Source organism: Raphanus sativus, chromosome 3, assembly GCF_000801105.2.
Source record: "Raphanus sativus cultivar WK10039 chromosome 3, ASM80110v3, whole genome shotgun sequence".
Classification (NCBI taxonomy): Eukaryota; Viridiplantae; Streptophyta; class Magnoliopsida; order Brassicales; family Brassicaceae; genus Raphanus; species Raphanus sativus.
This window is the reverse complement of record NC_079513.1, coordinates 1,646,506-1,658,539: the sequence shown is the minus strand read 5'-3', so window position 1 is coordinate 1,658,539 and position 12,034 is coordinate 1,646,506. Positions and strand designations below refer to the sequence as shown.

The 12,034-nt window shown below is 37.2% G+C and overlaps 2 protein-coding genes across 2 annotated transcripts; one reads left to right on the top strand and one right to left on the bottom strand.

Annotated features, from left to right (window-relative positions):
• Nucleotides 1-1,124: 1,124 nt before the first annotated feature.
• On the bottom strand, nt 1,125-2,616 carry LOC108829834 (uncharacterized). The gene is made up of 3 exons (XM_018603423.1): nt 1,951-2,616; nt 1,750-1,839; nt 1,125-1,658 (listed from the first exon to the last, which is right to left on the bottom strand). Exons 1-3 carry the CDS (start codon nt 2,614-2,616, stop codon nt 1,125-1,127), a joined length of 1,290 nt encoding a protein of 429 aa, XP_018458925.1.
• Nucleotides 2,617-9,633: 7,017 nt separating this feature from the next.
• Nucleotides 9,634-10,455, top strand: LOC108829831 (uncharacterized). Its single transcript, XM_018603420.1, has one exon. The coding sequence runs from the start codon at nt 9,634-9,636 to the stop codon at nt 10,453-10,455; it is 822 nt and encodes a 273-aa protein (XP_018458922.1).
• Nucleotides 10,456-12,034: the final 1,579 nt, after the last annotated feature.

Genomic DNA, 12,034 nt, shown 5'->3' with positions numbered 1-12,034 from the left:
ACTATATTTTATGGTATATAGGAATCATTCTATTTTTTAATATTTAGTTTACTAAAATTTCACATACTAATTAGATTACTGGAATTAACATTATAAAATCTTCATTATCTAGAGAAACTAAGACAACAGAGGTGCTAAACTCTTTGACCATTATATTATGTTAGTGCTGGAATAAACTATACACTAAAACCATATTTTAATATTTTTGAAATTTTTCTAAAATCCATGGGTTAACCTCTTCTAAAATAATAAGTTTTCGATAAATGCTCTATATACTGAAGATTATACTCTTCACTTTTGCTTAAAAATTTTAAACCAAATTCTACACTATAATTAATGTATTGAAACTATCTTTCACGGTATATAGGAATCATTCTAATTTTTTAATATTTAGTTTGGTAAAATTTCATATATTATCTAGATCAATGGAATTAGCATTATAAAATCTTCATTATCTAGAGAAATAAAAGACTACAAAGGTTCTAAACTCTTTGACCATCATCTTATGTTAGTTCTCGATGACACTATACACTAAAGCCAGATTTTCATATTTTTGTAAATTTTCCAAAATCCGTAAGTTAACCCCTTCTAAAATAATGAGTTTTCCGTAAATTTTATATATACTGAAGTTTATACTCTTTAATTTTGTTTAAAATTTTCAAACCATATTCGACATTTTAATTAATGTGTTCTAAACTATCTTTCATGGTATATAGAAATCATTCTAAGTTTTTAATATTTAGTTTACAAAAATTTCATATACTGCCTAAATTATTAGAATTAGCATTATAAAATCTTCATTATCTAGAGAAAACAGAGACAACAGAGGTTCTAAACTCTTTGGTCATCATCTTATGTTACTGCTTTATGAAACTATACACTAAAACCAGATTTTCATATTTTTGAAAATTTTCTAAAATCCGTAGGTTAACCCCTTCTAAGATAATGAGTTTTCGGTAAATGATCTATATACTGAAGTTTATACTCTTCACTTTTGTTTAAAACTTTCAAACCACATTCTACATTTGATTTAATGTATTCTAAACTATCCTTTATGGTATATAGATCATTCGAATATTTTAAATTTTATTTTTTTTTGTTCACTAAGATTTTCATTCAAAAGATTAAACCGGGTTCGGTACAATGCCCCTTAGGGCTTGTTTAGCTAAACCATCTTTGAAAGCTAGGAAGTTTTGATGGCTAAAACGAAAAGCAATTACATCAAAATAAAAGGAAAGGAGGTGGATATCCAATAAGATGCCATGAAGTTCTGCAAAGTCTGATGAGCCTTTAATCGAGGAGATCAATTGGAGGGAATCAGATTCGGACATCACCTTCTTCAATTGGAGATCAATTGCTTGCTCCATCGCCGAAGGCATTGCTAGTCCCTCCGCCACAAGAGACGAGATCACAAGCTCACATGTAACAGTGTGAGAGTAAAATCTCTCATTACTTCGATCACTGAAGGTCCACGCGAGACCAGCAGCCTTGGTTTCCTTCTTCCACGCAGCATCAGATCGACAGATGACTTCAATTCTAGACGAGTGTGACGCTTGCGGTTTTTTGTTCTTCGGTGGTAGCACATGTTGGGCTTCTTTCCATTCTTTAGCATCACATATAGCTTTTGTGATTGTTTCCTGAGCTGAGAAGTTGCGTTTCTGGAAGGTTAAGAGATTTCTTGCCGACCAGATCGCTGAAATTATCCAAGGGGCAAGTGTGCAGTTACTAAGGCCCGTGGGGGGGGAGAACGATAGCCTTTAGAGCTAGGCTCCAGCCTCTATCAAAAGACGAGACCTGAGACCAATCAATGTTTCCTGCAAAAGGTACCAAATTCCAAACCTGTTGTGCATATAGGCATTGAAAGAATAAATGTAGAATTGATTCTGCATTGTCGCATCTGATGCATTTTGAGTCAGGTAGAATTTGTCTTGTTGCTAGGAGTTCTCTGACAGGAAGAGCGCCATGTAGAATTTTCCAGATTAGGAGCTTTAGCTTAGGGGACATCTCAACATTCCATAGCTCTTTGATCCATTCTTGAGTAGGTTCTTGCATAGCCTGGGTAGCTAAGTTATTCTTTTGTAGTGCAATATAGTAACCCGACTTCGCAGAATAGTTTCCTGAGGCATGATTGAGCCATATTCTCTTGTCTGCTCCACCCCATTTGCTTGGCATAATTGATCTGATAGAAGAGGAGATTAGTGGAAAGTGTTTGTCGACTTTCTCTGTGTCCCATTCCCTTGACTGGTGTTTGAATAGATCAGAGACTTTCATGTTCGAGGCTTCCTCTGTTATAGGTCCCATTGGGACTCCGCCTACTTCCGAGAGGAGCCAAGAGTCTTGCCATGCCAGTACGCTTTTCCCGTCTCCTATAGCCCATCCTATATGCCCTTTAAGTAGATCTTGCCCAATTAGAATACCCCTCCATCCATGAGAGCAAGAAGCAGGTGGATTGACAGTGAGGAAATCTTGATTGTGGTAGTATTTCTCAGCCAGGACGCGTGCTAAGAGGCTTGTTGGTGATTTTAAAATCCTCCAGCTCACTTTAGCCAGCAGTGCGTCATTAAAACTCTGTATTTCTCTAAAGCCTAAGCCTCCATCCCGCTTAGATTTAGTCATTGTCGTCCAAGATACAAGAGACATCCCTTGTACTCCCGCTTTAGGATCCCACCAAAATCTCGTCAGGGCCGACTGAATTCGTTTACAAAGGGATTGGGGAAGCTTAAAGCACTGCATATATAGTGTGGTTAGGGACGGCTTCTAGAACAGATTTGAGGAGAGTCATCTTCCCTGAAGGGGATAGGTATCTTGTGGACCAGCTAGCCGCCCTCTGTTTTATCTTTTCCACAATGGAGGTAAACAGATCCCGTTTCTTTCTTCCAAAGTGCTCTGGGACACCAAGATACTTCCCTGCTCCACCCTCCTTCTCAATGCCCAACTCCGATTTTATTTTTTCTTTTAGTACGTAGTAGGGGGCCTGATTTGAGAAGGTGATTCCTGATTTTTGTGAGTTGATTCGTTGCCCTGAAGCTTTCTCGTACAATGAGAGGATCTGGAGTAAGGTAGTGACATTTTTTGGGCTGGTTCTGCAGAAAAATAGTGTATCATCTGCGAATAGAAGGTGATTTATGCTAGGACTATTTGTGGCCACCCGGATCCGCTGTAGGCGGTTTTCTGCTTCCGCTTTGTGGCACAGTCCTGATAAGACCTCACTGCAGAGGATAAAGATGTATGGCGAGAGAGGATCACCTTGTCTAATGCCCCTTTGCGGTTTGACTAGTCCATGCGCTGATCCATTAATAAGGAAGGAGTAAGATACTGTCTTGATGCACTGCATTAATAGGTTAGTCCAGTGGGGAGAGAATCCGAGTTGGAGAAGAACAGCTTCGATGAAATCCCATTCGAGACGGTCGTATGCTTTGCTCATGTCAGTTTTGACAGCCATGGAGCATCTTTTGGTAGCTTCTGAGTTCTTGAGGAAATGCAAGACTTCATGGGAGATGAGGATATTATCTGTGATTGCTCTGTCTTGTACAAATGCAGACTGATTTTCCGAAATTAAGTCGGGTAAGACTTTTTTTAGCCTGTTGGCAAGCAGTTTGGAGATTATTTTATAGTAGACATTGCAAAGTGCAATTGGTCTATAATCTGCAGCTGTTTTTGCCTCAGTGTTCTTCGGTATCAGTCTGACGTGAGTGTGATTTAAGGTTCTCGGCATTACACCGGAGATGAAAAAAGATTGGATTTCAGAAACAATGTTTGTTCCAACCGAAGCCCAGTTTGCTTGGAAGAAACTTGCAGAGAACCCATCCGGGCCAGGAGCTTTGTCCGGATGAATTGCAAGTAGAGCCAAGTGTATTTCCGCTGCAGTTGGAGTCTCTATAAGAGCGTCATTCTCTGCGGTTGAGATCTTTGGGCTGAGTGCTTGGGAGACGATGAGTTGTCTATCTCCGGGGATTGATGTGAAGAGGTCAGTGAAATATTTGACTATTGTCTCTGTGATCTCCTCCTCAGTGAATACTGGCACTCCATCTGCTGTTTCCATAACTGAAAAGTTGTTTACAGCGTGTCTGCCCTTAGTAATAGCATGGAAGTATCCAGAGTTTCTATCTCCTAGGCTAAGCCATAGGGTTCTACTTCTCTGCCTCCAGAATGCTTCCTCATCTAGATAGGCCTTTTTTAAATCTGAATTAATTTTCTGGAGGAGTTCAGTATCATTTGTTGGACTCGTCATGGCCTTCTCGAGATCATCTTTCCATTTGTTGATGAGGATTTTGTTATTTCTTTGTTTCTCCTTGTTCCATATGACTATTGCACTACGGGTTTGCTTGATTTTAGACTGAACAGAGCTATTACCCGCCTTCCTCCATGTTTCTTCAACCAAGACTTTGATTTCAGGGTTTTCATTCAGTCGTCGATCAAACCTAAAGAGTCATTTGCCTTTCTTTTTTGTTAAGTCAAAGCATGCTACAATAGGCCGGTGGTCAGAACCTTCATATTTTAGGTATTCAACACTGCCTGAATGGAAGAGATCGAAACCACTGGCTGTTTGCCATAGCTCTGTCCAGTCGGCACCGCACAACATCATCACCTCGTACTCCCCTCCATGATAAATAATCACCAGTATGGGGAGATCATAGAGGTCACACTCTGCTAGAAATGTTCGGAAGTCAGCTAAGGAGCCTTCAGAACGTTCTCTGCCTCCTGTTTTCTCTTGGTTATTGATAATATCATTGAAATCACCAATGAGGAACCAAGGCTCCTCATTCTCCAAGGTTAGTTGAGTGAGTTTAGACCAAACTTCACATCTTTTGGCCGGTTCTGGATCTCCATATACAAATGAGGCTCGAAAACTTTTATTTTCATAGCAGATATCAGCATTGATAAAGTTCTTACAAGAGTCTGTTACATTGAGATTGATGTTTTGTTTCCAAAAGAGAGCTAGACCTCCACTCCCATGCCCTTGTGGATCGATCATGATAGAGTTCTTGTAGCCCAATGAAGCGCACTTTCGAAGGACAAAGTCATTGGAGTTCTTTGTCTCCGAGAGGAACAGGATATCAAGAGAGAACAACTTGTGCATCTCCTTCAGGTTCTGGACTGTCGAGGTATTCTCCAGGCCTCGCCAGTTCCAGCTAATCACTTTTAAGGAACTGGATCGGGCGGATTTTGAAAATCCACCTTCCTTTTTACGATAGCAGGGATGATCGTGGTTTGGGGCTGAGAGCTTGTTGCTGTTCTGCTTCCTGCTGCGTTAGCTGTCTGGTTTAGGGTGCTGCTCTTCTGGCTACTCCCCCTCTAGACGAGGATGTTGTAGGGCTTCTTCTTTTAGGAGATGTGCGAATTGGAGTCCTTCGCTTTTTGATACCTGAGCCAGCTCCAGTTTTCGCAGCCAGTGGCTTTGGTTTGTTCTTTGAGAGAGGGGGCCGTCCCAATCTTTTCTTTACAGGGATGCGTTCTTGAGATTGATTAATTGCATCTGTAGGGGGAGTTGCTATAGGTCCTAGGCGTGCTAGAGCTGGCAGTCTGGCAGGGCTGATAGGTGGAGAGACATTATGATTCTCAACCATATTAGATGCATTAGCATTAAGAGATTCCGCATTTAATAAAGCTGCATTAATAGCGTTTGCTGCAACCATAATTCTAGCATTCTCCTCCGGTTCTCCTCTTTCTTCTGCTAACCGCATTCTTTCTTTTCTTGCAGCACTTTCAGAGGGGTCAGCACAACGTGTATACTGAAGCATGACTTCCCTTATCTCATCTCGAGCCTCGTTGAGGGTTAAGGTAGGTTGAGCAGTAGGTACGGGCGAGCGGAAGGAGGATGTATCAGGTCTTTCTCCAATTATCTCATCGTGGTTGGAGCTATAGCCTCTTTTGTCTAAGGAATTTCTTCTGTCTTCAATGAAACTTCCGTATGGATTTATGTCTTTGTGATGAGATTGAGCAGGGTTCAATCTTCTGCATGTATCAACCCATCTTGACTCGACATGGTTCTGTTCATATCTCTGTCGAGGGAAGGAAGAGTGAGAACGTGATACTTCGTATCTGGCCCTAGATGGGGTATGGTGAGATCTGCCACTATCGTTAGAGGATCTTGTAACATTTGAGTGTTCGCGAACTGGAGGTGGATGACGTGCATAATCAGATCTCCTTGCATCCCTCATGAAGCCAGAAGGTTGGTAAGGAGCTGAGTCTCTAGCCAATTGTTTAGCTGTAGATGTACGAGTTGATGAGAGACTAATCTCTTTTCTTTGTGCTTGTCGTTGCAGGTTGGTCTCGTGTTTGGTGTTCTGCTTGTCTTTGTTAAGAGGGCAGTCGTCTTTTTCATGATCTAGTCTGCAGCATATCTTGCTGTGTTTCTCAAGCTTTTCGTAGAGAAGAGAGGCTACGACTTCATCTCCATTTCCATACTCTAAAGTAGATTTGAAGACTAGGGGGCGGAGGCCATTAATGTATGCTCTGAATCTTGCCTTTGAGGGTGTGATTTCCCAAGTATCAAAGGTTCCAATGTCAGCTCCGATGCCCCTCAGAACAGCTTCATCCCATAGATGGACAGGCACTCCTTGCACTTGGATCCAGAAAGGGATCTGGGATGGGAAGTCTGGAGATAGGCTTGGTTCCCATCGCTGGATAATGATCATCCATTTCGCGAAGTGGTACGGTCCATTGTCGAGGACCGATTGTAAATCTTCTAGGTTCTCAAACTGGAATTGAAATTTTCCTTGCCCCAGGTCAGCTCCAAAAGGTCTAGACTTACACTTCCAGTGGTCAGCAAAGAATGGTATAAGAGACCACATTCTCTGAGCACTAGGGTTGGTGGCTCTGCCGATGAGTGTGAGTTCATGTTTTCGCCTCAGTTCAGATGTGTCATAGTCTGGGAGCTTCACTCTTCCTAGTCGCGGTGGTGAGTTTGGTCTTTGGAGTCCTTTACCCTTTTCCGCAGATGAGAGTCGACGAGACATACTGGAGGATTAGGTTTGAAGCGTGATAATCAGAGGAATGGTTCAACATGTTTCCGTGAGAAAGTTCTTAGAGAGATCTCTAAAAAGTAACAAATGAAGCAACTTTACTATGTTCAGTCAGATCCTTGCGCAGGTATCTGAAGAAAGTTCATTGCTGAGAGACAAAGACATAGCAAGAAGATGGGTTACCGTTAGCATAAACACATCCGACCATGGAGAGAAGCTTACCGGAGACATGGCTGAGGAGGAGCGGCGGCCCTCCGACTAAAGTCGGGGGAGAACCCGGTGGATTTTTGCTCAGAAAAGGTAAATATCCAGTGGTTACTTCTAAAAGGGGTAAGAACTTGAAAATAGCAGGGGATTTTGCAGTAACTCAGAAGGAGGGGAGGGAATTAACCGACGGTTAAAGCAGGTATCACTGTGAAGTCAACTTTCGAAGGACCAATATCGAAAGTTGTGCCTGGGAGAGAAACTTAATGTCATTACGGATATTTTAAAACTTAGTTTGGTAAAATTTCATATACTGCATAGGATATTTGAATTAGCATTATAAAATCTTCATTATCTAGAGAAACAGAGACAACAGAGGTTCTAAACTCTTTGACCATCATCTTATGTTAGTTCTCGATGAAACTATACACTAAAGCCAGATTTTCAAATTTTTGAAAATTTTCCAAAATCCGTTGGTTAACCTCTTCTAAAGTAATGAGTTCGGTAAATGCTCTACATAGTGAAGTTTATACTCCTTACTTTTGTTTAAAACTTTCAAACCACATTCGACATTTGAATTAATGTATTCTAAACTATCTTTCATGGTATATAGGAATCATTCTAATTTTTTAATATTTAGTTTACTAAAATTTGACATACTAATTAGATTAGTGGAATAGCATTATAAAATCTTCATTATCTAGAGAAACTAAGACAACATAGGTGCTAAACTTTTTGACCATCATTAGTGCTCGAAGAAACTATACACTAAAACCATATTTTATGGTTAATCCCTTCTAAAATAATGAGTTTTCGGTAAATGCTCTATATAGTGAAGTTTATACTCCTTACTTTTGTTTAAAATTTTCAAACCACATTCGAAAATGTATTCTAAACTATCTTTCATGATATATAGGAATCATTCTAATTTTTTAATATTTAGTTTACTAAAATTTGACATACTAATTAGATTAGTGGAATTAGCATTATAAAATCTTCCTTATCTAGAGAAACTAAGACAACAGAGGTGCTAAACTCTTTGACCATCATTAGTGCTCGAAGAAACTATACACTAAAACCATATTTTATGGTTAATCTCTTCTAAAATAATGAGTTTTCGGTAAATGCTCTATATTCTGAAGTTTATACTCTTTACTTTTGTTTAAAATTTTCAAACCACATTTGACATTTGAATTAATATATTCTAAACTATCTTTTATGGTATATAGGAATCATTCTATTTTTTAATATTTAGTTTACTAAAATTTCACATACTAATTAGATTACTGGAATTATCATTATAAAATCTTCATTATCTAGAGAAACTAAGACAGCAGAGGTGCTAAACTCTTTGACCATCATATTATGTTAGTGCTGGAATAAACTATACACTAAAACCAGATTTTCATATTTTTGAAACTTTTCTAAAATCCATGGGTTAACCCCTTCTAAAATAATAAGTTTTCGGTAAATGCTCTATATACTGTTGTTTATATTCTTCACTTTTGTTTAAAAATTTTAAACCAAATTCTACACTACAATTAATGTATTCTAAACTATCTTTCATGGTATATAGGAATCATTCTAATTTTTTAATATTTAGTTTGGTAAAATTTCATATATTATCTAGATCAATGGAATTAGCATTATAAAATCTTCATTATCTAGAGAAACGGAGACTACAAAGGTTCTAAACTCTTTGACCATCATCTTATGTTAGTTCTCGATGACACTATACACTAAAGCCAGATTTTCATATTTTTGAAAATTTTCCAAAATCCGTAGGTTAACCCCTTCTAATATAATGAGTTTTCGGTAAATTTTATATATACTGAAGTTTATACTCTTTACTTTTGTTTAAAAATTTCAAACCATATTCGACATTTTAATTAATGTGTTCTAAACTATCTTTCATGGTATATAGGAATCATTCTAAGTTTTTAATATTTAGTTTACTAAAATTTCATATACTGCCTAAATTATTGGAATTAGAATTATAAAATCTTCATTATCTAGAGAAACGGAGACAACAGAGGTTCTAAACTCTTTGGCCGTCATCTTAAGTCGGTGCTAGATGAAACTATACACTAAAACCTGATTTCGTATTTTTGAAATTTTTTCAAAATCCGTGGGTTAACCCCTTCAAAAATATTGGTTTTCGGTAAATCCTCTATATACTTAAGTTTATACTCTTCACTTTTGTTTAAAAATTTCAACCACATTAGACATTTGTTCAAAAGTCGCTTGGAGTAGTATATGTCAGCTAAAGAGTGAAGGAGGCTTGGGAATCAGAAACCTAAAGGAAGTTAACTCTGTAAATGTGTTGAAACTTATTTGGAGAATGCTTTCAGGGATTTCTTTGTGGGGTAAATGGATTGAAGAAAACTTACTAAAACGGAGAAGCTTCTGGGAGATAAAAGAGAAAACTCAAGTAGGCTCTTGGATGTGGAGGAAGATGTTAAAAATGAGAGAAGTAGCAAGATCTTTCCACCGAAAAGCTTTGGGCAATGGGAGGAAAACTTCATTCTGGTTTGATAGCTGGTTTGATAGAGGTGCTCTTATTCATATTTTAGGTGAACGTGGGTTTGTTGATCTTGGTATCAGAAGAGATGCCACGGTAGAGGAAGCTTTTATGATCTCAAGAAGAAGAACAAGACATCGTTCCCCTGTTCTGATAGAAATAGAAGCAGAGTTAATGAGGGTGAAACAGAGGCTAAGACAGGATGTGGAAGATGTGAGCTTGTGGAGACAGAAAGCTGGGTTTAAAGAGAAATTCTCAACCCATGAAACTTGGTCGTTGTTAAGGAGAGTGGGTGAGCATTGTGCTTGGTCGAAAGGGATTTGGTTTCCCCAAGCAACTCCAAAATACGCTTTTGTGACTTGGCTAGCAGCAAGAAACAGACTGTCTACTATGGATAGAGTTTCAAATTGGACTCAGGGTGTTGATGAAGTATGTGTGCTCTGCAAAACTGAGATGGAAACTAGGAGTCATCTTTTCTTTAGCTGTAGTTATTCATCTCAGGTCTGGGAATTTCTCACGAAGGGCATTCTTGGGGATGATTACTCATCAGACTGGTCTGCTATTATTGCTATTGTTGCGGATGGGAGATTTGAGAAGAAGAAGCAGTTTTGTCTACCTTATGCTTTCCAAGCCTCTGTCCATGCTATTTGGAGAGAAAGAAATAGGATCAGACATGAAGAAAAGCCTAAGCCTATTGCAGTAGTGAAGAAGTTGGTGGATAAGGGGATTCGAAACAAATTGAGTCTGTTGAGAACAAGAGATTAGAAGAAGTGGAGTGAAAGGTTACAATTTTGGTTTGGATCTAGAGTTTAAAATTTTTTTACATATGAGCTGTTAGAAGTTGTTGCATATGCTTCATATAAAGGTCCACACTTGATGTAAGAAGAGTTTTTTTTTATGAATAAATTTAGCATTCATTCAAAAAAAAGAATTAATGTATTCTAAGCTATCTTTTATGGTATATAGAAATCATTCAAATTTTTTAAAATTTAGTTTGGTAAAATTTCATATCCTGCCTTGGATAGTGGAATTAGTCTTATAAAATCTTCATTATCTAGAGAAACGGAGACAACAGAGGTTCTAAACTCTTTGACCATCATCTTATGTTAGTTCTCGATGACACTATACACTAAAGCCAGATTTTCATATTTTTGAAAATTTTCCAAAATCCGTAAGTTAACCACCTTCTAAAATAATGAGTTTGGGTAAATTTTATATATACTGTAGTTTATACTCTTTACTTTTGTTTAAAAATTTCAAACTATATTCGACATTTTAATTAATGTGTTCTAAACTATCTTTCATGGTATATAGGAATCATTATAAGTTTTTAATATTTAGTTTACTAAAATTTCATATACTTCCTAAATTAGTGGAATTAGCATTATAAAATCTTCATTATCTAAAGAAACGGAGACAACCGAGGTTCTAAAATCTTTGGCCATCATCTTATGTTACTGATTTATGAAACTATACACTAAAACCACATTTTCATATTTTTGAAATTTTTCCAAAATCCGTAGGTTAACCCCTTCTAAGATAATGAGTTTTTGGTAAATGATCTATATACTGAAGTTTATACTCTTCACTTTTGTTTAAAACTTTCAAACCACATTCGACATTTGATTTAATGTATTCTAAACTATCTTTATGGTATATAGGAATCATTCCAATTTTTTAAAATTTAGTTTGGTAAATTTTCATATACTGCATAGGATATTTGAATTAGCATTATAAAATCTTCATTATCTAGAGAAACAGAGACAACAGAGGTTCTAAACTCTTTGACCATCATCTTATGTTAGTTCTCGATGAAACTATACACTAAAGCCAGATTTTCAAATTTTTGAAAATTTTCCAAAATCCGTTGGTTAACCTCTTCTAAAGTAATGAGTTTTCGGTAAATGATGTATATAGTGAAGTTTATACTCCTTACTTTTGTTTAAAATTTTCAAACCACATTCGACATTTGAATTAATGTATTCTAAACTATATTTCTTGGTATATAGGAAGAATTCTAATTTTTTATATTTAGTTTACTAAAATTTGACATACTAATTAGATTAGTGGAATTAGCATTATAAAAATCTTTATTATCTAGAAACTAAGACAACAGAGGTGCTAAACTCTTTGACCATCATTAGTGCTCGAAGAAACTATACACTAAAACCAAATTTTCATATTTTTGAATTTTTTCCAAAATCAGTGGGTTAATAACCCCTTCTAAAATAACAAGTTTTCGGTAAATTCTCTTATTCTGAAGTTTATACTCTTTACTTTTTCTTAAAAATTTTAAAACCACATTCGACATTTGAATTAATGTATTCTACACTATCTTTTATGG

Excerpts from the sequence above, each read along its gene's own strand:
- LOC108829834 (XM_018603423.1), bottom strand. The coding sequence starts at position 2,616 with ATGACTAAATCTAAGCGGGATGGAGGCTTAGGCTTTAGAGAAATACAG. Across the intron at positions 1,840-1,950 it reads TTCTACATGGCGCTCTTCCT|GTTTGGAATTTGGTACCTTT; the intron begins GTCAGAGAACTC and ends TATGCACAACAG. Across the intron at positions 1,659-1,749 it reads GCCTAGCTCTAAAGGCTATC|AAACGCAACTTCTCAGCTCA; the intron begins GTTCTCCCCCCC and ends TTAACCTTCCAG.
- LOC108829831 (XM_018603420.1), top strand. The coding sequence starts at position 9,634 with ATGAGAGAAGTAGCAAGATCTTTCCACCGAAAAGCTTTGGGCAATGGG.